Here is a 26,405-nt window from a genome sequence, read left to right as displayed (position 1 = left end):
TGTACTGTGCTGTAATATTCTATGTTCTATGGGTGACAAGGAATGTGGAACATGTAGTCAAGAGAACAAAGAAGCTTACTTAAGGTTGAGGAGGCAAGGATCATACAGGGCTTTATAGGATTACAAGGTAGTGGGAAGGAACTGAAGAATGGACTTAGGAGAACAAGAAGGGGGCATGAAAAAGTTTCAGTGGGTAGGATTACGGAAAGCCCTAAGGCGTCCTATATTTTATGTGAAGAACAAGAGGATGGCCAGAGTGAGGGTAGGGCCAAACAGGGACAGTGGATGGAACTTGCACCTCGAGTTGGAGAAGGTAGGGGAGGTCATTAATGAATACTTTGCTTTAGTATTCAGTAGTCAGTGGGACCGTGACATTTCTGAGAATAGTAGGAAACAGATTGATATGCTCGAACAGTTTGACGTTAAGAATGAGGATGAGCTGAAAATTTTGAAGAACATGAGGGTAGATAAATATCCTGGGCAAGATGGGATAGACCACCCTAGGCTCCTCAGGAAGTGAGAAGAGATTTCTGCAGCTTTGACAATGATCATTGCATTCTCACTGTCCACTGGAATAATGCCAGATGATTGGAGGGTGGCAAATGCAAGAAAAGGAATAAGGATAATCCTGGGAATTACAGAGCAGTCAGCCTTACATCTGTGGTGGGTAAAATATTGGAGAGGATTCTGAGAGATAGGATTTATTTTTACTTGGAAAACCATAAGTTGATTAGAGATAATCAGTATGGCTTTGTGAGGGGCAGGTCATGTCTCACAAACCTTATTTAATTCTTTGAAGATGTGGCAAAACACATTGATGATGGTAGAGCAGCGGATGTGGTGCACATGGATTTTAACAAGATGTTTGATAAGGTTCCCTATGGTAGGCTCTTGCAGAAAGTAATGAGGCATGGAATACAGGCAAAGCTGGCTAACTGGATACACAATTGGCTGGCCCATAGAAGACACAGGGTGGTGGTAGATGGAAAGTATTCAGCCTGGAGCTTGGGCACCAGTGGTGTTCTGCAGGGATCGGTTCTGGGACCTTTTCTTTGCGATTTTCATAAATGACTTGGATGAGGAAGTGGAAGGCCGCGTGAGTACGTTTGCTGATGACACGAAGATTGGTGGAGTTGTGGATAGTGTGGAGGGCTTTTGTAAGTCGTAACTGGACATTGATAGGATGCAGAAATGGGCTGATAAATGGCAGATTGAGCTCAACGTGGAAAAGTGTGAAGTGATTTACTTTCGAAGGTAGAATTTGAATGCACAATACAGGGATAAAGGTAGGATTCTTGGTAGTGTGGAGGAACAGAAGGATTTTGGGACTCACATCCCTCAAAATTGCCACCCAAGTTTAATAGGGTAATTATGGTGTGTTAGCTTTCATTAGCGGGGGATTGAGTTTAAGAACAAGGGTATGCTGCAGCTCTATAGAGCCCTGGTTTGACCACACTTAGAATATTGTGTTCAGTTCTGGTCCCCTCATTATAGGTAAGATGTGGAAGCTTTAGAGCGGGTGCAGAGGAGATTTACCAGGATGCTGCCTGGACTGGAGGACAAGTCTTATGAAGAAAGTTTGCGGGAGCTAGGGCTTTACTCATTGGAGCGAAAAAGGAGGAGAGGTGACTTGATAGAGGTGTACAAGTTGATAACAGGCAAAGATAAAGTGGATAGCCAGAGACATTTTCCCATGGCGGAAATATCTATCATGAGGGAGCATAACTTTAAGGTGATTGGAGGAAGGTTTAGGGGAGATGTCAGAGGTACGTTCTTTATACAGAGAGTGGTGAGTGCATGGAATGCACTGCCAGCAGTGGTAGTAGAGCCAGATACATTAGGGACATTTATGCGACTTTTGCAAAGGCACAGAGTACAATAAAGGGTATGTAGTTTAGTTTGACCTTAGAGTAGGATAAAAGGTCGCCACAACACTGATAGCCAATGGGCCTATATTGTGCTATATTGTTCTATGTTCTATTAAGTGAGCTAGGAATATCATAAAGTTTTACAGTATAGAAGGAGGCTGTTCAACCTATCCGGTCTGTACCAGCTCTTGAAAGAGCGACCCTGATAGTCCCATTCTCCAGTCCTACCTCCGTAAGCCTCTAAATTCATAACTTTCAATTATAACCAGCTCTCACTTTAAACTTCATATAGAATCCACCTCCACCAATGTCCCAGGCTGTAGGTTCCAAATCCTAACAACTCTCTGACAAAAGAAGCTTCTCCTTGTCTCGTGACCCCTACTTATTGACATTCGACTAGTGGAAATAGAATATCCTTCTTTATCCTATCCAAATTCTTCATAATTTTGAACGCGCCAACAAGGTCACCTCTTAATCTTCTTTGGTCCAAGAAGAATAAGCCCAATTGCTCTTGTATCTGAAATCCCTCATTCCTGGTATAATTCCAGTAAATGTCCTTTGCACTCTTTCCAGGGCTTCAATGTCCTTCCCTAAATAAAGTGCTCAGAGCTAAATACAATACTCCAAATGTAGTCTGACCAATGATTTGCAAAGGTGCAGCATGATTTTGTTGTGTTTATACTCTGTGCCTTTATGTGTAAACTCAAGGATCCTATAAGCCTTAACAAGTTTCAACCTACGTGGCCATCTTCAAAGAATCATACATGTAAATCCTGAGGTCCCTGTGTTCATGTGCTCTCCTCAATGTTATTCCATTGAGTCTGTATTGTTTCTCTGTGTTTCTTCTATCAAAATATATTACGTCATATTTCTCTGCATTGAAATTAATCTGCCAGGTGTCTGATCATTTGGTCAACTAGCTAGTCTTGCTGACAATCTTGAAATTGTCAAGAAGTCACTTAGCGTTATCCTCACAATTCACTGTTCTCCCTAGCTAAGTATCATTTGCAAATTTAGAGATGTTGTCCTCATGACAAATTTCCAAATTGTTTACATAAAGCAAGGGTCCCAACACTGATCCCTGGGGAAGATGACTTTCAAATCATCTCCAGTTTGAGAAATGCCTGTCTATACCTACCCTAAATTTAGCAGCTATTTCTTAATAGCAAAGACTTATTCCAGTCAAAATGAAGGAGTCGATGAGAAGGATGAACCACCTATGACTAATTAAAGCAGTCAAGGAGAGTATCTAATCAAACACTAAACCGATAAAGCTGCAAAAACTAAGACAGGCCGGAGGATCAGGAAGTTTTTAAAGAACCAGCAGTGGATGAATGAAAACTAACAAATAGAGAAAATTGAATGTGAAAAATAATATGGCAAGCAATATAAAACAACAATCAAGAACTTCTATGGAAATATAAAAAGAGAGTCACAGAAGTAAATCTAGGAACCTTTCAGGATCCAACTGGGGAACTGAAGGTAGATAAGTCACCAGGACCTGATGGCCTGCATTCAAGGGTTTTTCAGTGAGAGGCCTCAGAGATAATGGAGGCTAATGGTAGAAATATTCTAGAACTCACTGAATTCCAGAAATTGAAACTGCTAATATGTAACCCTTGTTCAAGAAGGAAGATTAGGAAGACTGTAGTAAATCGTAGGTTCGGTAGCCTAACATTGGCCATTGGAAAAATACTATTAGTCCACTATTAAGAAAGAAATAGCAGGGCTTTTAGAAAAGCTTAATGCAATTAAACAAGGCCAGCACCATTTTATGAAAGGCTAAACATGCTTGACAAACTTTCTATCATTATTTGAAAATGTATGAAGTTGAGTTGATAAGAGGGAACCAATGAAAGCAGTGTATTTGAATTTTCAGAAAGCATTTGCTGAAGTGCCACATAAAAGATAGGAGATCACAATATTGTGGGCAATTTATTAGCATGGATTGAAGATTAGTTTACACAGAGTAGACATTCAGAAATAAAGCACCTTCTTCAGGTTGGAAAGACATAACTACTCAAATGCCAGAAGCGTCAGTCATAGCCTCATTTACTTCCCGTCTATGTTGATGATTTGGAGGAAAGGCAGAGTAGAATAAATCCACATTTGTTATGATAGAAGAATAGGTGGGAGGGCTTACTGTGACAAGGGTGTAAGGAATCTGAAGGGGAGATAGAGTGGATGACTTACTGGGCAATAACTCAGGCAAATGGAGTTTAATGTAGGAAAGCAAGAGGATGTGCACTTTGGTAGGAAGAATCAAATGGTGGACTATTATTTAAATACAGAAAGTCTCCAAAAAAATGTGGAACAGAGGGATCTAGGTATTCTTATGCATGAAGCACAAGAAGTTAGCATGAATGTGTAGTGGGTATTTAAGAAGGTTTGGAGTTTAGAAATAGGTAAGCATGCAACTGTACATAGTATTGCTGAGGTGGCACTTGGAGTTGTGTATCTATTTTTGATTTCTGTATTTAAAAAATAATGCACTGACACTGGAAGCAGTTCAAAAACTATTCATTAAATTGATTCTTGGGATGAAAAGTTGACTTGTTGAGAAAAGGTCAGAAAGATTGATTAGAGTTTAGAAGAATAAAAGCTGATCTCATTGTAACATACAAGATTCTTAGAGGGCTTGACAGGGTAGGTATTGAGAATATGCTTCCATTAGTGAGGAATCTCAAACTCAGATGTATGGTTACAAAATAAAATGACATTTATTTAAGACTGAAGGAATTTCTTCTTCTCGGGGGTAGTGAAGTCTGAAATTCTGCACTCTAGAGAGTTGTGGAGGCTAGATCACTGAAAGTATTTAAAGAGGAGGTAGTTAGATTTTTGAAAGATTTGGGAGTTGAGTACTATGATGTGCTGGCTCAAAAGAGGAGTTCAGGCTGGACGTAGATCAGCCATTATCTTATTGCATGCAGGCTCAAAGGGCAAAATGGCCAATTCCTGCTTCTATTTCTTATGGTCTTATTGTATTCCTCATCTCCCTGTCAATCCAGCTTCATGACTAATACAAACTGCACTCTGCTGCATCCTTAATTTCAACCATTCCTCAACCATCAATGAAAGCTACAAATGGAGAATTCTAGTGAGAATGACCATCTCCAAAGTTACAACAGCAATGCAATCTAAACACTGAAGCAAATAGTCCTTAAAATACTATCCAAAATCTAATGATATATTGCATTTTCAGATATTCTGCATCACAAAACACCACATTTCTTAGAAGACTTTGTGTTGCTGTGGGCAGACTTAAAACAGATGTATATTCCTGACAGGAATTTTGGAAGATTGAACACATATCATTCCAAAACATTACTTTGGAAATATAGCCCTCACAATACTAATAATGCCAATATTACTATGAAAATGAAAGTCTTGGCAATTTTCCAATGAGATCTTGGACCGAATGTCCACTTGTGCTTAGAGATCCAGCAAGATTGATCAGCTTTTCTGAACTGCTGCTATTCTGTTTTGCCCAATGGCACAACCTGAATGTTATTCCCTTTGTAGCTGAGGATTAATCCATCTATATTGTGACCTTAAATTTTGCAATTGCCATAGCTATCCAGCATAAAACCACATCGAATGACGCAGTTGTCTATCACCGAGAAAGTATTAATCCTTCACTGTTATCATAAATCTGGAGGGAACCTGCATGAGTCTTCAAAAACTGAGATTACGGATCTGAAAGAGCAATCAAAAGAATAAATCTTTCAAAGCAGAAAAGTTAGTGGGAAATCTCAAAGTCACTACATTGACTATAACTTTATTCACTGACGTGGCCTCCATGGAAAATAGCATCAGACATTATCTTCACCATTTTATGGGATGTGGCCTTCCCTTGAAGGCATCCCTGATTATCTTTGAAATGGTTGATTTGGGAGGGCAATTTCAGAGGGCAGTTAAGAGTTAATCACATTACTGTGGGTTTTTAATAACATTTAGGCCAAACCAGATAAGGATGATAGGGAAGATGATGGCCTAGTGGTATTACTAAACTATTAATTCAGAGATCCTGATGGTGTTCTGGGAACCCAGGTTCAAATCATGCCACGGTAGATGGTGGTATTTGAATTCAATAAATAATTGGAATTAGGAGTCTATTGGTGACCATGACACCATTGCCCATTGTCAGGAAAAACTCATCTGGTTGACTAATGTCCTTTTGGGAAGGAAACTATCATTTTTACTTAGTCAGGCCGACATGCGAATTCAGTACTACATTAATGTAGTTGACACTTTACTGCCCTCTGGTCAAATAAATGTTGGCCTGGTCAATAAATAAAGGGACATCGGTGAACCAGATGGTTTTCTTCACAACAACTGAAAATACCTTCATAGTCACCATTACCAAGCCTAGCTTTTGCTTTCAAATTTATTAATAGAATTCAGATTCTACCAGCAGACATGGTGGGATTTGAACCCATGACCTTGCGAACCTCCGAATTACTAGCTCAGTGACACATGCGATGGGCAAACAATAGCAATAGGCAACAAATTACTCAGGTAGGTTCAAAAAGAGATGAAAATGAGTATCTTCCAAAGTCTTGTACAGCACAACAGAAGCATCACTTGCTTCAGGAATAGAGGACTCAAGAGGGTTTAGCACTTCATGGATATTCTGAATAATAGCCCAACAGATCAGAACTTCAGGGTAAATTACTTCGTATGTTGTGAATATGTTCAAAGGCATTAATCTGGTGTATTTATGTGAACTAAATATGACAGCATCACAGCTGCTACTGGAGGAAGCTCTGAGTGAACTGTTAGCATATGAGTGTTTGAACTCAACTGCTGTTGGTCCGAGTGAGTGAAGTCATAGAGTCATAGAGATGTACAGTATGGCAACAACCTGTCCATGCCAACCAGATATCCCAACCCAATCTAGTCCCACCTGCCAGCACCCGGCCCATATCCCTCCGAACCCTTCCTATTCATATACCCATCCAAATGCCTCTTAAATGTTGCAATTGTATCAGCCTCCACCACGTCCTCTGGCAGCTCATTCCATACACGTACCACTCTCTGCATGAAAAAGTTGCCCCTTTGGTCTCTTTTATATCTTTTCCCTCTAACCCTAAACCTATGCCCTCTAGTTCTGGACTCCTCAACCCCAGGGAAAAGACTTTGCCTATTTATCCTATCCATGCCCCTCATAATTTTGTAAACCTATATAAGGTCACCCCTCAGTCTCCGACACTCCAGGGACAACAGCCACAGCCTGTTCAGCCTCTCCCTATAGCTCAATTCCTCCGATCCTGGCAACATCCTTGTAAATCTTTTCTGAACCCTTTCAAGTTTCACAATATCTTTCTGATAGGAAGGAGACCAGAATTGCACGCAATATTCCAACAATGGCCTAACCAATGTCCTGTTCAGCCGCAACATTACCTTCCAACTCCTGTACTCAATACTCTGACCAATAAAGGAAAGCATACCAAACGCCTTCTTCATTATCCTATCTACCTGCGATTCCACTTTCAAGGAGCTATGAACCTGCACTCCAAGGTCTCTTTGTTCAGCAACACTCCCTAGGACCTTACCATTAAGTCCTGCTAAAATTTGCTTTCCCAAAATGCAGCATCTCGCATTTATCTGAATTAAACTTCTCAGCCCATTGGCCCATCTGGTCGTAATCTGAGGTAACCCTCTTCGCTGTCCACTACACCTCCAATTTTGGTGTCATCTGCAAACTTATGCTCGCATCCAAATCATTTATGTAAATGACAAAAGGTAGAGGACCCAGCCCCGATCCTTGGGGCACTCCACTGGTCTGAGGCCTCCAGTCTGAAAAACAACCCTCCACCACCACCCTCTGTCTTCTACCTTTGAGCCTGTTCTGTATCCAAATGGCTAGTTCTCCCTGTATTCCATGAGATCTAACCTTGCTAATCAGTCTCCCATGGGGAACCTTGTCGAACGCCAAACTGAAGTCCATGTAGATCACATCTACTGCTCTGCTCTCATCAATCCTCTTTGTTACTTCTTCAAAAAACTCAATCAAGTTTGTGAGACATGATTTCCCACACACAAAGCCATGTTAACTATCTCTAATCAATCCTTGCCTTTCCAAATATATGTAGATCCTGTCCCTCAGGATTCCCTCCAAAACGTATCCACCACCGAGGTCAGGCTCACCGGTCTATAGTTCCCTGGCTTGTCTTTACCGCCCTTCTTAAACAGTGGCACCACGTTTGCCAACCTCCAGTCTTCCGGCACCTCACCTGTGACTATCGATGATATAAATATCTCAGCAAGAGGCCCAGCCATCACTTCTCTGGCTTCCCACAGAGTTCTCGGGTACACCTGATCAGGTCCTAGGGATTTATCTACCTTTATCCGTTTCAAGACATCCAGCACTTCCTCCTCTGTAATCTGGACATTTTGCAAGATGTCACCATCTATTTCCCTACAGTCTATACCTTCCATATCCTTTTGCACAGTAAATACTGATGCAAAATATTCATTTAGCATCTCCCCCACTTTCTGTGGCTCCACACAAAGGCCACCTTGCTGATCTTTGAGGGGTCCTAAGCTGCCAGTCCTGCCTATCCCTGAGCCATGTGACTCACTTCTGTTCTGAACTGTACTAGTCTCAGATTGATCTCTTTCCTCACTATCTCCCTGGGTTCCAACCCCCCCCCCCCCCCCCCCACCCCCACCTTACTAGTTTAAATCCTCCCGAGCAGTTCTATCAAATTTCCCTGCCAGTATATTAGTCCCTTCCAATTTAGGTGCAATCCGTCCTTCTTGTATAGGTCACTTCTATCCCAAAAGAGATTCCAATGTGCCAAAAATGTGAATCCTTCTCCTATACACCAGCTCCTCAGCCATGCATTTATCTGCTCTATCCTCCTATTCCTGCCCTCACTAACCCGTCGCACTGGGAGTAATCCAGATATTACTACCCTTGAGGACCTCCTTTTTAAATTTCTACCTAACCTTCTGTAATCTCCCTTCAGAATCTCAACCTTTTCCCTTCCAGTGTCGTTGGTTCCAATGTGGACAATGACCTCTTGCTGGCCCCTCTTCCCGGTGAGATCATTCTGCACCCTCTCTGAGACATCCTTGATCCTGGCACCAGGGAAACAACACACCATTCTGCTTTTTCTCTGCTGGCCACAGAAACGTTTGTCTGTTCCTTGGACTACAGAATCCCCTCACACAACTGATCTCTTGGAAGTCGCATTAGAGCCAGTCTCAATTCCAGAAACTTGGCTGTTTGTGCTACATTCCCCTGAGAATCCATCACCCCCTACATTTTCCAAAACAGCATACCTGTTTGAAATGGGTATATCCATGAAAGACTCCTGCCCTAGGTGCCGACCTCTCTTACCCTTCTTGGAGTAAACCCATCTATGTGACTGTATATGAGACTTTCCCCCCTTCCTATAACTGCCATCCATCACATACTGTTGCTGTTGCCAATTCCCCATCAGTTCTATCTGTCTCTCCAACCGATCTATTCGATCTGATAAGATTTGCATCCAACAGCGTTTATAGCGGATATAATCTGCAGTAACCCTTAAACTCTCTTTAAACTCCCACATCTGACAAGAAGTACATATCACTGCAAAGGCCATTTTTGCTCCTTTACAATCTACAGACCCAGAAAATAACACCATCTTATTCCTCTACAAACACTGCCCCAGGTTAAATTAGTAGTTATGGCTTATATTTTAAGTTTAATCAAGAAACTTATCTCCAAAAACTTATAATCAAGAAATAACCCACTGTACTCACTACTGCAGCCTTTTTATTGGACAGACTGAAAACAACAATTAACTTATCTGATTCTGTGTTGTGAACTTCGCCAAACAGGTTCCTCCAAGATTATTTGTGAAATTCACTGCTTGTTGATTTCCTCAGACGCACTCTGATGTCCAGCGATACATGAATTCAAAAACAGCAAAGGCAGGTTTTCTCTCTCTCTCTCTCTCCTGCACTGTCCTCACCTCATGCAGAGCTCCAGCTCTGAAATCTGGGTTCACATCTGCTGGTACAAACTTGAGGATACATTTGAGTAACATATGGGTTGAGGAAGCATGTGCAGATGGATGGACCACAGAAGAAGCATTCAATATCAGAGTCACTGTTGGCCTGCAAATCCTCCCACTATTTTCCAAGCGTGGTGACAGGAAACAATAACCAAGTTTGCTTCTACAATTCCCCCCAGGATGGAGTTGGGTTGTTGAGTGCCAATATAAAGTTTGTTTTCCTAGTATCAAAGAGTAGGCTAACAAAACTAACAGAAACATACAAACAAGGAGCAGACCATTCAGCGTCTCAAGCCTATTCAATACAATTTCACTATTCAATAAAACCATACGTGATCTGTCTGTCACCTCAAATCTATCTTCTTGCTGCCCCCAACAACTTTTCAGCACCTTTCTGAAAGCGTCTATCTATTTCTGCCTTACAAATGTTTAGGACACTCTTTCTGAAAAGGCAATGGAAGTAGAGCTCCAATGATTCACAGCTCTCAGAGGGGAAAAAAAAAAATCAGCTAATCTTAGTTTAAAATGAGTGACCACTAATTTTAAAATAGTGACCCTTGGTTCCAGATTCTCCCACAAGAGGAAATACCTTCTCCACATCTGCCCTGTCAAGGTGCCTAGGGGTCTTGCACGTTTCAATCAAGTCACTTATTGCCCTTTGAAACTTCAACAGGATACAGTCCCAGTTTGTTCAACCATTACACAGAATTCAACTGGCCCATTCAGGTATTAGTCTAGTCAACCTTCTCTAATCCTATTCCAATGCATTTATACGATTCCTTAATTAAGGAGACCAAGGTTAGGCACAGTACTCCAGATATGTTAAAGCAACCAAGGAAGTTGATAAATATCCTAGTACAACATTTAATTGAACAGGATTCAATATCAGCAATTCAACTGTGGAAGTCAGAACGATTAAATTATTCAAGTAATGGTCACTTTTTTAACTGCACCTTCATGCAGTTGTGATGTGAAACTTTCCACCCTCTACATTCATAAAGTCTATCCTGCTGTAAAGGACCACCGAATTCCACTCAGATAATGCCTTCTTAAGTGCTGTGTATGTTCCAAAGTATTTCAAAACCTTTAAAGCACAGTCACCATTATAGTGGAAGTCACGTAGCAGACATAGTAACGGTCCCATAAATAGCAAATATTTGGATTGAAATAACTCCACAAAGATCAGTATCCTGCTATTAAGTAACCCTTTTTTAACATGTGGAAAGTCCTTGACTTTGATCCAGCTCCCTCAGAGCCAGGTGTCAGAGTGAACAGGATATCTGACACTCCTGTTTATATCTGTCAGCTAGGGCTTTTAATCTGGTCCAATCAGGGAATCCATAGTCCATGAATTCCACCTGACTGACCAGGTTATAATCACTAAATGAATGACCAGTTAAAACTATTTGAGAAATAATATTAGCCAAAACATTAGGTCAGCTAGCTTTATGAGGACAGTCAAACTTTGCTCAACATCAGTTGAAAGAGAAAGCACCTCCAATGCAGCACTGAGTACAGCACTGAAAACCAATAGATTAGATTAGATTACTTACAGTGTGGAAACAGGCCCTTCGGCCCAACAAGTCCACACCGGCCCGCCGAAGCGTAACCCACCCATACCCCTACATTTACCCCTTTACCTAACACTACGGGCAATTTAGCATGGCCAATTCACCTGACTTACACATCTTTGGAATGTGGGAGGAAACCGGAGCCCCCGGAGGAAACCCACGCAGACACGGGGAGAACGTGCAAACTCCACACAATACTGGATTATGGATAGTCTGCTGGGAAGGATAGCTGTGCAGACTTGTTGAGAGTTGGGCAGTAGTCCTATCCATAATGCAGAAAGTCACTTTAACGTGACCAAGACACAGATAGAAAGACAACTGTTCTCTGTTTCCTCTTGCCAGAGATTTTGATTGGCATGCCTCTGTTAGAAGTCATATCCTATTGTTGACTATTGCTTAGTGCACGCAAACAAGGGCAGTCCACAATCTACTAAGATGTAAGAATCATTTATTAACAGTCCCCTGCAGTGTGTTTCCAAGTGCACTGAAGCTGCTGAATATTGCAGTGCAGAATGCTGAACAGAATGCACATTAATGGATTCATTTTGAACTGTGCTGGCTATCATTTTTCTTTCTGATGCCTTCTGGGATCAAAATCATGATGGAGAGTCTTCAAGCTGCTGTTATCCTGCAGCTTTTATCTTCTCACCCTGTGCACACCTATGTAAATGTTCATCTTCACTGCACAGAAGTTATCTGGTAGAGTGGCTTAATCTCTTGTTATAGAATTCATCTAACCATTATTTCATTATAATCGGAAAGTTGGAAATGGCATGGTTTCTGATATTGGTGCATAGTTTACTTGTATCATCACCATCATATGCGATGATAAAACTGTACCCTCTGTGAGTTCACTCAGTCATTAATACCTCCCTCTAAATCCATGTAATGATCCTCATTGCTTCAGGTAAGGCAGAGTATTATGGTAAGGCTAGTTGCTAAGACAACCCAGAGTGTTGCTCTCATCCTACCTGCAACAAGAAAGTACATTCAATGAGCCATCTCAGTTATTGCTTCAGGCATGTTTCAAAAACATTTGTAAAGGGGAAGTTTGTGATTAAAACTGTACAAACCTGCAGCATATTCTTGTGCCCCAGCCATCTTGCCATCCACTCCTATACCATGTCCAGACTCTTTGTTTGCATTTTGTTTCTTTCAGTTTTAAGCCACTTCATAATGCTGCCACATGCTGGCATCCAACAATGGGAAAAGCTTTGATCTCAACAAAACATTGTTTTAAAGGGAAGATTCAATCAGGGCATGAATCTTGTGTGCCAGGTTGATAGGCAGTGACTCAGCTTTCTAGCTTGAGGGATGCATCAATTAAGTGCCTTACAGTGCAGTGCATAGCATTTGCACCTCTGAGTCAGAGGCTCTAGGTTCAAGTCCCACTGTGGGACTTGATCACCATGGATGATGTTCAAAAGATTGAGTACGAACCTGTAAATCCTTTGAAAATACCTATGGAGGGCTTTACGAATGGGAGACACTCCTGATCAGTCACTGTTGATATAGACTTGTGTTCCACAAATTGTATTCTTGTGCTGACTGCTTTCAGGAAAATGAACTGCCGATGTAAACTGTGTTTTGACACTCCCTTGTGTCTCTCTGCATGTGGAAACAGTGAAGATGATGGTTGATCACTCACCTGGATATGAACCAGCTTAACTAAAGGAATTCTGTGAGGATGAGAACTGAGGGATACAATGTAAGAGTTAACCCAACTCAGTCACCTGAGTTTACAGAAAGTATACTGAGGCAAACATATGTCTTCCTGTGGGTTGGGAAAAAGTACAAGTTGGACTCCCATTCACTACTCCACCTGAGCAACAAGAGAAATTTCACACCACAAAGTTAAGATAACTTGAACCTGAATTAGGTTAAAATACCTTCTCCAGGTATAACTGAATATTACAGTTTGTTCATTAATCTGTAAAAGTGAAGTGTTAAAACAGAATACATAGGTTGTAGTACAATATATTTTTAAAATGCAAGAAATTTAAATATTAAATATCATTTGAAAAGTTATTTTATGGACATGGGCATTGTTAATGAGATCAGCGTTTATCGCTTATCCCAATTTGCCTTTGAACTGAATGACTTGCAAGGCCATTTCAGAGGTCAGTTAAGAATTAACAGATTGCTGTAGGTCTGGAGTCACACGTAGGCCAATTCCAGTCAGGATGGTAGGGTTTTGTCTCTAAAGGACAATAGTAAACTGATTGCTTTTTTTTTTAAACAACAGGTGCCCATCACGTTCCTCCTCATCTGAACAGATCCGATGTATGCATAGGGCTTGTCCATAGCGGATGGATGTTTTAATATGTTTTGGGTGGAAGCTGGAGAAGTGTAGCATTGTGAGGTTATCTGTGGGTTTGTGGTAGACTAGCATTCCCCACAATGACGGCATTGTGGCCACAGCCTCAGTACTCAGCACCAACAGCTGCCAATCTCCAATCACCGCCCCACAACTCATTTGCTTTATTCTCGATCACAATGTCTTCACCTTTGGCAACCAGTTCTTCATCCAGACACATGGAACAGCCATGGAGACCAAATTTGCACCCCAATATGCCAACATCTTCATGCACAGGTTTGAACAAGACTTCTTCTCTATGCAGGACCTCCCACCAACACTATCCACCAGGTACATTGATGACACTTTCTTCCTCTGGACCCATGGCGAGGAGTCACTGATAAAACTGTACAGTGATATCAACAAGTTTCACCCCACCATCAAACTCACCATGGACTACTCTCTATTATCTGTCTTATTCTTGGACATATGCATCTCCATCAAGAATGGACACCTCAGCACCACACTCTACCGCAAACCGACAGACAACCTCACAATGCTACACTTCTCCAGCTTCCACCCAAAACATATTAAAACAGCCATTCCCTATGGACAAGCCCTACACATACACCGGATCTGTTCAGATGAGGAGGAACGTGATGGGCACCTGGAAGTACTCAGGGATGCCCTCACAAGAACGGGGTACGATGCTCAACTCATCGACCGCCAGTTCAGACGTGCCACAGTAAGGAACTGTAATAACCTCCTCAGGAGACAGACACGTGCTGCAACTGACAGGGTACCCTTCGTTGTCCAGTACTTCCCAGGAGCTGAAAAACTCCGCCATGTTCTTCGCAGCTTGCAACATGTTATCAATGAGGATGAGTACCTCACCAAGAACGTCTCCACACCTCCATTGCTCACCTTTAAACAACTGCCAAATCTCAAACAGATCATTATTTGTAGCAAACTGCCCGGCTTTCAGGACAACTCCATACAACCCTGACATGGTAGGCGCTGCAAGACGTGTCAGAGTGTAGACATGGATACCACCATTACGCGTGGGGACATCTCCCACCTTGTACGTGGCAGGTACTTATGCAACTCAGCCAACATTGTCTACCTCATACCCTGCAGGCAAAGATGCCCTGAGGCATGGTACATTGGTGAAACTGAGCAGAGGTTATAGCAACTGATGAATGGGCATTGCACAACAATCAACAGACAGGAGTGTTCCCTCCCAGTTGGAGATCACTTCAGTGGTCCAGGACGTTCAACCTCAGACCTTCGGGTGACCATCCTTCATGTCAGACTTCGGGACAGGCAGCAGTGAAAAGTGGCTGAGCAGAGGCTGATAGCCAAGTTCGGTACCCATGAGGATGGCCTCAACCGGGTCCTTCGCTTCATGTCACACTACAGGTGAGCACCATTGCACTACTTACACACAGAGACAGGCACAGGTACATACACACAGAGACAGGCACAGGTACACACACACACACACACACACACACACACACACACAGAGTCTCTCTCACAAACACTCACAAACCCACATGCACACATATACATTTTTGGGATGAATTTGTACTTGCAGATTTACATTGTACTTTGTTCAAAAACTGCATGAATCCACGTTAGATTCTGTTAATTCATTTTTTAGATAAGAATCAGTCTAAACATTATGGCACAAACAATGCAGACCAGGGGGCCAACACCTTCAACACATTATCTGGACTGACACCAATTGTTAAAGTTAAACATTTTAAAAAATGTTTTGTGATTTACATATGAAAGAAGTGAAACTATCATGGTCATTCTAACAGATGAGAGACTTAACAAACAATCAAGGTATTTTTCAATGTATAATTTCAGTTACATCACATTGTAAACTTTTGCTATAAATTCTGTGTCTTACAATTGTGTTCTCCACAACCACCTGATGAAGGAGCAGTGCTCCGAAAGCTAGTGCTTCCAATTAAGCCTGTTGGACTATATCCTTTTGTCGTGTGATTTCTAACTTCAACAGGTTCACTAGACTCATTCTTGGGATGACAGGGGTGGCAGGACTGACATATGAAATGAGACTATTTGGTTAGGAGTATGTTTATTACCTTTTAGAAGAATGAGGGGGGAGCCTCATAGAAACTGACAACATTTTAACAGGACTAGACAGGGCAAATGCAGGAAGGATGTTCCTAATGACCAGAGTCCATGACCAGAGATCACAGTCTAAGGATACGTGGTAGGCCATTTAGGACTGTGATGTGGAGAGAGTCTTTCATTCGGAAAGTGATGAGCCTATGGAATTCTCGGACACAGAATGTGGTTGAGGCCAAAACATTGAATATTTTCAGGAAAGAGTTGAATGTAATTCTTAGAATGAAAGGTATCAAAGAGTGTGTCAGAAAGCAGGAGCTGATCAAATTAGCCATGATCAAATTGAATGGTGAAGCAGGCTTGAAGGGCCAAATAACCTCTTTCTGCTCTTATTTTTTACGTTTCTAAAATGTACTTTTTTTCAGAAATGCTCAAGTTCTGTACTAGCAAATGACCTAAACAAAAAGGGTCAATTGGGATGAGAAAGGGTCAGGGGTTCCAGGCTTTAATCCAGACCTGACTGGTTCCTACTTCCTTCTATTTGAATTCGGCAGTGCGTATGATCTTAAATGTGGTAACTGGTACAAAGGACATCCATTGCTTAGTAGGTCAGGAACTAGGGAACTTTCCTGGGCTTGGAGTCCTAGCCCTGACCTTTAATATTTGGATGGTTTTGTTCGGACTTGTGCAGAGTCTCCAACTTCTCAAAGGTCTCAGGAAACTGCCAGTTAAGGCTGGCACTCCGGTTTTCCACCCTCACACTACACTTGGATGTGCTGAAAGAACTGAGCACTATTGGTCCCCTTGAGGATCTAGCTCTTCAGTCAATTATTTTAACCAAAGGACATTTCCCAACCTCTTAGATACATGCTATTTTATTACAACCTCGGTATTACTGTTGGTGGACATTTGTAACTGATTGTTAATGGATTCATGTAACATTCCCTGCCTGCTATTTTGAGGGACATCATGTTAATAAGGAGGTGGGCAGATTCTTTGGATTAAATGATTGATAAAGAGCAGCAATGAAATAAACTTTGAGTGTTAATAGTGGTGAAAATTACATGAGGTTTTCAGAGGTTTACTTGCTGTGGAAATTTCTTTACTCCTAAAGTCTGTATAGAATAAGATACAACTTGCAAAGGAATGGAGAGACAAGATAGATGATAATTAAAAAAAAAATTCACATTGTGCAGATAGAGAAGTAGAACAGACCACTTCAGCAGTAACACATTTAATAGTTTGAGAATACTTTTTGTGCACCTTTTCAATGCAAATGTACTAACCTCTAAAGAGCTCATCGATACTGTTGAGCCTGTTTCACTCCTTGATAGTGCAGTGTTATTTTCATCAAGTTCGGAAACAATGAAGTTCTTTACAGCTGAACGAGGCTCAAATGGTATATTCTGTTTGTGTTCTTGTGTGATGAGGTGTTGGTCTAAATTGAAACTGATATGATCCATCACAGATGCGCTTGTATTAAATTCAGGGTTAACCTTAAAATGCGTTAACCTATCGTGTGGCATGCCTTCCATGCTGATATTTAATTTGCTTTCATCTTTAATGACAGGTTGGACATTTGCTGAGCCTCTTGGCATTACAATGTAGTCACTTTCCATCATCCTCTCTTGTGTTTGCGCTAGCTCAGCATCCCCCGCTCGTAGATTATCATCCGTGCATAAATAAACTGTTCGTCGCAATTCACTGTTCTCTTTCTTTAGACACTGCTCTGTTAATTCATTCATTCCAATTGGTACGTGCATAGCTGGTGGCTGCTGTATCAAAACTTTGGAAATGATATTTCCAGGGAGGGTTGAAAAATTCACGCCTTCGGGAGTGATACCTTTGTCCTCTTCATCATCATTCAGAGAGATCCTCGACATTGTTCCTGTTATTGTAGCAGCTCGACAGCTCCCAACATCTTTGTGAAGGACTGTGAATTGGAAGAAGAATTGGTTAGAGTTAAAAATTCAGCAGCTGCAAAGCTGTCACTACTAGTAGCTTATCGTTGTAAATTAACATTCTGATAAAATGCAGTCCATTCTGTTTCACTGAGTCATTTGATACTTTAAAAGTCGTTAACTTCTCCCAAAAGATATTAAAGTCATCTATACTTTGTTTTAATCTCAAATAAGAAAATCCCTGTGCCATTTTGAAAGTTATCGCCTTTGCGATCAGTACACAGAAATGGTTGGGTAAAAACAGCCAAGGCCCATATTGTCTGCATTCTATCAGCCTGGTAAGCTTACCATAATACAGCACTCATCCTTGCAATGTTGATATTTGCGATGAAGTCAGATGAACAGCATTTATTTAGGGGAAGCTGAATATATATCATCAATTTAAAAGAAAGCTGTCATGGGAAGCGAATAATAGTGACTAAGGCAAGGTTGTTGGAATATCAGACATGAATCTAAAAGATAAGTAGATTTAAAATTCTGTATTAACACACAATAATATTTCTCAATGGGGCCACTTTGATAAGAGCTGGACACGTCAGATGGTTAGCATGTGGTACTAATAGCCTCCAAGTTGTGAGCTCAGGGAATTGTTATAGCAAAGGAAGAGATAATTTGCCCGTTATGAATACACCAGCTCTGAGTTATCATCTTACTTAGTGTCACTCCCTTGTCTTTTTGGTCATAATGCTGCACACTCTTCCTTTTAATATAATAATCTAATTCCTTCTCAAATGCATGGATTGGACTATATATTCAATCCTGGTAACTGTTATATTTCTGCCTGACAGTTGAATTTTGTGTTATTGGTGTGATATCTAGTTTCAGTAAGGGTGACCATGAAACTATCAGACCATTGTAAAATCCCATTTGGTTCCTCAGTGTCCATTATAAGTTCACTCAAACTCCTTAGACAGTGCCTTCCAAACTCTGTGACCACTACCATCTAGAATGAAAAGGGGAGCAGGCACATGGAAAGACCATAACATGCAAGTTCCCCTCCAAGCCACTAATCATTCTGACTTGGAAATATATTGTCATTCCTTCAGCGTCACTGGGTCAAAATTCTGGAAATACCTCCCTAAGTACATTGTAGGTATTCCTCCAACAATGGATTGTAATGGTTCAAGAATGCTGCTCCACCATCTTCACAAGAGCAAATAGGAATGGGTAATAAATGTTGGCATTGCCAGCAATTCTCAAATCCTGTAAATGAACAAATAAAACCTACTACCACATTCCAGCCTTAATTATATACCCCTCCAAATCTTTGCTCCTCAGATGATGATCTAATTGTCTTCTGAAACCCAAATTGACTCTCTCCATCTCATTCTCTGCCGTTTCATGACTGCTCAATGCATGAAAAAGATACTTATCTCACCATTTACTTCTTTTGCCAATCACCTTAAATCTGTGACCGTCAATCTGGATCCATCCAGCAATGGAAAATGTTTCTCTTCCTTACTCTGCCCAGACACACATGGTTCTGAACAACTCAATCAATTTACCTCTTATTCTCCAAGAAACATTTTTGACCTTCTCCGAGCGATCAACAAAACAGCCCGTTTGATTGGCACCGCATTTAGGAACAGTAGCAGCAGTATATACTTTATTTACAACACATATAGCACAAGTTCACCAAAAATCCTTAGACAGCACCTTCCAAACTCATGACCATCTGAAAGGGGAAGGGCAGCAGATTCATGGGAACCCCACCATCTGTGAATCTCCCTGCAAGCCACTCACAATTTCACTTGGAAAGAGATCACCATTCCTTCAATGTTGCTATGTCAAAATCTTGAAAATTCCCTACCTAATGACATTGTGGGTCTATCAACAGCACAGCATTGCAGTGGTATAAGAATCTCCTTCTCAAGGACAGCTCAGAATGCAACAAATGATGCCCATGTCCCATGATGAATTAAAAAAAACGTTACTTGCTAGTTAGCAGTGCAAGCCTGAATGTTGTGTACTTCATGCAGGCATGATCTGTCTCAGCATCACAGTTGCAAACACTGTGTAATCATCAGCAAGCATTCACACACCTTATAATGGTGAGTAGATCACAGATGAACAGCCAAAAATGTTTCAGTGACATTACCCTGTTCATGTAAGTTTGATCAAATATAATTCCATGGGAGAAGTAAGTCTAAAAAATTAATATAATTGGAATTCTCTTCAGCACATGTGTCTATGTGGTGTAAAAGATCAGCGTGATCCATTCTTGGATGGAGCAACTCGTCAAAGTTAATAAATACAATTTGTGGCTTGATGGTTTGTGTAATTGGAGTGCTTTCAAAGAATAACGGGTTAATTAGTAAATTTTAAACTAGTTATCCTATTGTCATAGTAAATGTATTCTAATTAATGCATTAAAGTACAAGACTCCACTAACTATATGCTTCCACCTAAAATAGGATGACACCTCTAATAGGCCAGTCACAGATTTGATGTTTGAACACTTCATGATCAATACAATTTGAACTAATTTTGCTTGTTAGATGTAATAAGAATAAGTAATCTTGAAATGCTATATATCATTGACATTTGTCTCAATGCAGTTCTTTTCACATGTGGCTTGTAGAAACCTGAAAAATTTACATCACAGGAAGAGGCCAATCAATCAATCATCTATACACTACCTGACTAAATTAGCTGCTCATTTTAAAGCCCACTTACTAGCATCTAGTACATAGATGCACGTTACAGAATTTCAGGTGCAGATCTGATTCCTTTTCAATATGTTGAGTATTTCCACTTCAACTATCAAACTGGGCAGTAAATTCCAGACACCCACTACCCTCTGTATGGAAATGTTTTCATCCCATATTCCCTCTAATCCTTTTACCAATCACTTTAAATCTATGGTCCCTGGCAACTGTCCTCTCCGCTGGGGGTTAAGCAGGTCTTCCTTGTCCACTCTACCCACGCACCTCAATTCTTTGGACACCTCATTGAATCACTGTTCAATCTCCTCTGTTTTAAGGAGATGAACTCTAGCCTATCCAACTGTGCCTGGTATCTGCAATCTTCAAGCCCGGACAACATTCCTGTAAATCCTCTCAATACTCTCACTAAAGAAATTACAACCTTCCTATAATGTGGTGACCAGAGCTGCACATAGAACTCCAACTGTGACCTAACAAATGCCTTATGTAATTCCACCATTATATACTTCTCTCATTACGCTCCTGCTAATGGTGTATTGCCAAGCGTGTTTGTCCCCCTCAAATGCATAATCTCACACTTCTCTGGATTGAATTCCATTTGTCATATTTCCATCCTCTCAACTGAATCATCGATATCTTCCCGCAATCGACAGCCATCCCCCTCATTATCAATGAATTGGTTATTACCCATCTGCAAATTAGCCATCAGACTGCCCACATTTCACTCTAACCGTGTTTTGACATTTTGTACCTTTCATTGTTCAAATACAAGCTGCAGAGGAATAAGATCCAGAGGACGATAATAAGAAACATTTTCACTCAGAGAACTGCCCAAATCTTGAATGTTTCACCAGAGAATCTGGGAGAAGCTGATTCCACAAATAAATTTCAAAGATTTGGATAAATTCTTAAGGATGAAGTACTTGTAGGGTTAGGTACCAAAAAAATGAGAATGCAAACTAAACACAAATGTTCTTTGATAGAGCCAGTACAAGCAGAATGGATTGAACAACCTTCCTCTGTGCTATACATTTCAAGATTGCACATTTGATGAATTAGGCAATTAATTTATTAATTTGTTAATTTGCATCAACACCATTCAGAGATCTGAGGGATCTATATACGAATAATTTTCTTTACAAGAACTATACACACATAGCACATTATCAGCATCCTTTCCCATTCCCAAGGTAATGGGATCCAATTTCTGTTCCGGAGCAGCCATATGAACAGGGCAAGAAGACACATGATGATGATTTATGTGAGACTCTTGAGACATATGAGAAAACAACAAATAATGCATTTGGTGATAGCACTACTCCATTCAGAAAGGGTAAGTTTGATTGATTTTCCTGTCAATCCAAGCTTGAGACCTCACTGTTGTAAGTGGGTGGGATTGATTTTACATATAATTTGTATGCAACCACTCTGAACTCAATGAAAGCTGAAGAAATTGTTCTGTAACATCCTCACCCCCGAAGCAACCTTGCATTGATGTTAAGGAGCTGCATATCACAGACCATAAACAGAACCAAGTGGGTAGACATTAGACCAGAATACAGCAGACTACGTTGTACTACACTAGATGAGAACTTGAGAATCACAGAGGCATGAATGCACAAAGAAGACAGGTTAGTCCTTATTCACTGTAACTATAAATCTGAGTGTGGTATATCTGTGATGATCATGTACTTCAATGTTTAGTATTAATGTATAATAAATAATGTCGGGCTCTTGTGATGCTACAGCAACATCCCTGTCTCTGAGTTTAAACGCTTGGGTTCCAGTTTCACCCACTCCAGCAGTGTGTCATATCATATCTAAACAAGTTGATTAAAAATACCTATAATTTTATAAATTCAAGTCTAAGACAGTTTTTGACTTTGTCTTCTCCTCAACCAGCCTGTCTTGAAGGCAAACTCATCGTGTGGCATCAAACCACTAAGAAAAAATCCTGATTGGTGCTGGAAAGTTCTCTGTAGTTGCAGTCATGAGTTCTATCATTATCCATGGAAGAACTATAGTATAACACAGTCAAACGTGTTAGTGTTCTAAGGAAATCATGTTTGAGCATATACATCAAAATGGTTGTTGTGATTTGTAACAGGACAGTGTAGAATATTCCCTTGTCCTCTCCAATTGAAAGCAGCCCCAGATCTGGCTGCAGTGCAAGTTTGCTTGCATGAACAGTTTATCTAAAAAGTGCTAATATGAAAGTTAATCATCAATACCAGGTCCCAGCTGCTGGGCTGGGTAGGCGGAATATCAATATTCAGTACCATAGATTTGTTATGGAGCAGAAGGAGTCCATTCAGTCCATTAGATCTGCAATAGCTCATGAAACGACCATCTTTAGGTTGAGCCAGTCCCCTGCTGTTTCCTTATACCTTTGCCCATTATTTTTATCCAAATCATCATCCAAGGCCCTCCTGAATGCTTCCAGTGAACATGCTCCCACCATATTTCCAGGCAGTATTTTTCGTACTATAACTACTCACTGTGTAAAAAAAAATTTCTTTAAACTCGCATCACTCTGATTCTTTTGCATATCATGTTAAACCTATGATTTCTCACTTCTTTAATGAATGCAAAGTTTCTCCCTATATTCTCAATGGAACATTTAGGAAGAAATTACTGCTCAAATTGAAGTCAACAACATAAAGGTTTCATAAATACTTGTCAAAGGGAATTTTTCGGATAAAATAGTCACTCAAATGAAAATGGATCCCAACATTTGAAAGAAATAGAATCTAACAGTTCGAAATGAAAATATAAAATCATGAAAAGACGATAAGAAGTCAAAAAGGCAGAAGATTAGCACTTCCAGCAAAATCTTGCAAAGCCACTTTGAGATATAGACATTCATAATGCTTTCAATTCTTACCCATCCAAATTATTTGGTGTTAACTAACTAAAATTGGACCATCTATTTTAGAATCTAAAGTTATGCGCCATTGGAAAAGCAACTAAAACATTTATTTCAAGTAACCTCCATCACTTTTAAACTGACATGAAATGGTTCTCATCTCAATTTTTATGTTGCACTTACTTAACATCCACTGACACCATAATTTAATTCTGATACTTAGTACTTTGTGTGATTGTGGCCTTTGAAGGTAGTCAATGAAAGTGTTTGCTTGATATCTTGTGCCCTCTCAGTTTTGTAAGTATTCGACAGATTCAGGCAGTTTAATCTTGGACGTCTGGGCCTAATGAGTCAACTTGAAGAGAACATGTAACATGTCCAAGTTGTGGGGGAGCTAGCTTAGAAAGCTTGGGGTTGATTGTAATATAGGGTCAAATTGATGAGGAGTGGTATGAACTTTTGAACAACCTGGGGAGCTGTGTTCCCATGAGGTTGTTTTCATTAAAACAAATCTTTGCTAAGTCAAGTATTTATGATGTTGAGATTCACTTGCATCCAAAATATCACAAAAGCTTTCTTTTCAGCCTCTTTGTTCAGATGAAAATTAATAAGCGACATTGATATTTTTATCCTGCGATATCCCTCCATTCTTTTGCCTCTTGATTGAAAACATTGGTATGAATTGATGCAATATCTGTATTCCCTTTCTTTCTCCACTCTGCAAAAACTGAGCTCAGTTGTGCTGCCAATGACTAAGGTCAAGTGGGAACTTTCTGATTTTGTGTGACTCACTACACAAAATACATGAGAGGTTTACAAATTAATTTGTCAAGTCAACATGGAATGCCAATGTGCTCTCATCTGTGCATGAGCTTCTGATACTTAATTGAAAGTTGCTTATATCAAATCATCTAATAATTCAATTCTTTCAGCATGAAATTCCCGAGTTCAATCATTACTTAGGTTATTTAATTTAAAATATTGCATCCTTCAAAATTTTTGGCTGGAAAAAATCACCAGAATTGATTTGTTTTTTTAATGAATAAGGTATTTTGGGCCCAGGTGAATTATACAACCTGGAGAGCTGAAATTGATTTGATCAATTATTTTGCTAACAGAAACAGGAGAAGGCTATCGAGTCCCTCTGCCATTCAGTTAGATTGTCGTTGGTCTGGACTTTCAATCTTTTTACTTCCTTTTGATCAATTTCCCTTGATACCTTTATCCAATAAAAATCTATCGATCATAATTTCAAAACTTTCAACTAGCCCCTACCATCTACTGATGCTGGGAGCGAGATGCTCCAGAATAACAGGATCCTTGCTATGAAATTGTGCTTCCCAATTTCACTGGTGAATGGTCTAACTTTATTTTTAAGCTGGAGTCTTCTTGTTCTGAATTTCAGTCCTACAAGAACTGAGTTTTACTGTAGGTGAGGGTGGTTGGGAGTCTACTGCTCCCTGACCCCTGGCAGTAAAGTTAATCATAAACCTGTCGACTGTGATAAATATAGGTTGTGGGCTGACTTAACAAGTTAATTACACTCTGGGGAAGGAAGCCCCTCCTTTCCTCCCACTCACTCCATTAGTCAAGAAAGAAAAATCATTAAAATTGTGAAGGACATGTACAGGTCAGACTCACCCAGTTATTCAAGATGAAGCTCCACTGTGCTCAGTACCTTCATTCCCAATATTACTGTTTTATTGTTGAATTGTCCTCAGAGTGAGTTCAGCAGGAACTCTCTTCTCCTTCTCCTACCCAACAAACCACCAGTCTTATGGGTTCAGCAGCAACCCCCATCCACCAGCCCATCCACACCACACACATATGCACACACCAACACACAGTCCCATTCTCATAGCTCTGATAAATGAACATCATTCTATGCCCCAACAGTTGCCCACCATGATCGTGAATTAAGGTGTCATTTACATAAATGATTTGGATGCGAGCATATGAGGTACAGTTAGTAGGTTTGCAGATGACACCAAAATTGGAGGTATAGTGGACAACAAAGAGGGTTACCTCAGATTACAACAGGATCTTGACCAGATGGGCCAATGGGCTGAAAAGCCGCAGATGGAGTTTAATTCAGATAAATGCGAGGTGCTGCATTTTGGGAAAGCAAATCTTAGCAGGACTTATACACTTAATGGTAAGGTCCTAGGGAGTGTTGCTGAACAAAGAGACCTTGGAGTGCAGGTTCATAGCTCCTTGAAAGTGGAGTCGCAGATAGAAAGGATAGTTAAGACGGCATTTGGTATGCTTTCCTTTATTGGTCAGAGTATTGAGTACAGGATTTGGGAGGTCATGTTGCGGCTGTACAGGACATTGGTTAGGCCACTGTTGGAATTTTGCATGCAATTCTGGTCTCCTTCCTATTGGAAAGATGTTGTGAAACTTGAAAGGGTTCAGAAAAGATCTACAAGGATGCTGTCAGGGTTGGAGGATTTGAGCTATAGGAAGAGGCTGAACAGGCTGTGACTGTTTTCCCTGGAGCATCTGAGGCTGAGGAGTGACCTTATAGAGGTTTACAAAATTATGAGAGGCATGGATATGGTAAATAGGCAAAGTCTTTTCCCTGGGGTTGAGGAGTCCAGAACTAGAGGGCATAGGTTTAGGGTGAGAGAGGAAAGATGTAAAAGAGATCTACGGGGCAACTTTTTCACACAGAGGATGGTACGTGTATGGAATGAGCTGCCAGAGGAAGTGGTGGAGGCTGGTACAATTGCAACATTTAAGAGGCATTTGATTGGGTACATGAATAGGAAGGGTTTGGAGGCATATGGGCCAGGTGCTGGCAGGTGGGACTAGATTGGGTTGGGATCTGGTTGACATGGACGGGTTGGACCGAAGGGTCTGTTTCCGTGCTGTACATCTCTATGACTCTGAGTGTGAGCATTTTGGTGGGGGAGGGATTAAGGACTCTTGGGGAAGGTGGAGTCAACTGAGTCGATGTACGTATTAGAATGTATGAAAGTGGATAATGCTCTCATTGCTGACCAGATATATCCAAGAACACTGCAAGAGGCGAGAGAACAAATTGCGGGGAACCTGGCTGATATTTT

At 40.7% G+C, this 26,405-nt stretch overlaps 1 protein-coding gene across 10 annotated transcripts in view; it reads right to left on the bottom strand.

Moving 5' to 3' along the window:
* Positions 1-26,405, bottom strand: part of adgrb3 (adhesion G protein-coupled receptor B3) — an 814,402-nt gene that overhangs the window by 33,701 nt on the left and 754,296 nt on the right. For all 10 annotated transcript variants that reach the window (XM_043681622.1, XM_043681628.1, XM_043681636.1 and 7 more), the window contains one exon: positions 17,131-17,777. In XM_043681622.1, the coding sequence (XP_043537557.1) occupies positions 17,131-17,777 (647 nt within the window). The remainder of the gene's footprint in view (positions 1-17,130; positions 17,778-26,405) is intronic.

The sequence above is a fragment of the Chiloscyllium plagiosum genome, chromosome 3, assembly GCF_004010195.1.
Source record: "Chiloscyllium plagiosum isolate BGI_BamShark_2017 chromosome 3, ASM401019v2, whole genome shotgun sequence".
In the NCBI taxonomy this organism is placed as follows: domain Eukaryota; kingdom Metazoa; phylum Chordata; class Chondrichthyes; order Orectolobiformes; family Hemiscylliidae; genus Chiloscyllium; species Chiloscyllium plagiosum.
The sequence above is the reverse complement of the archived record's forward strand: the minus strand, read 5'-3'. Positions and strand labels throughout refer to the sequence as shown.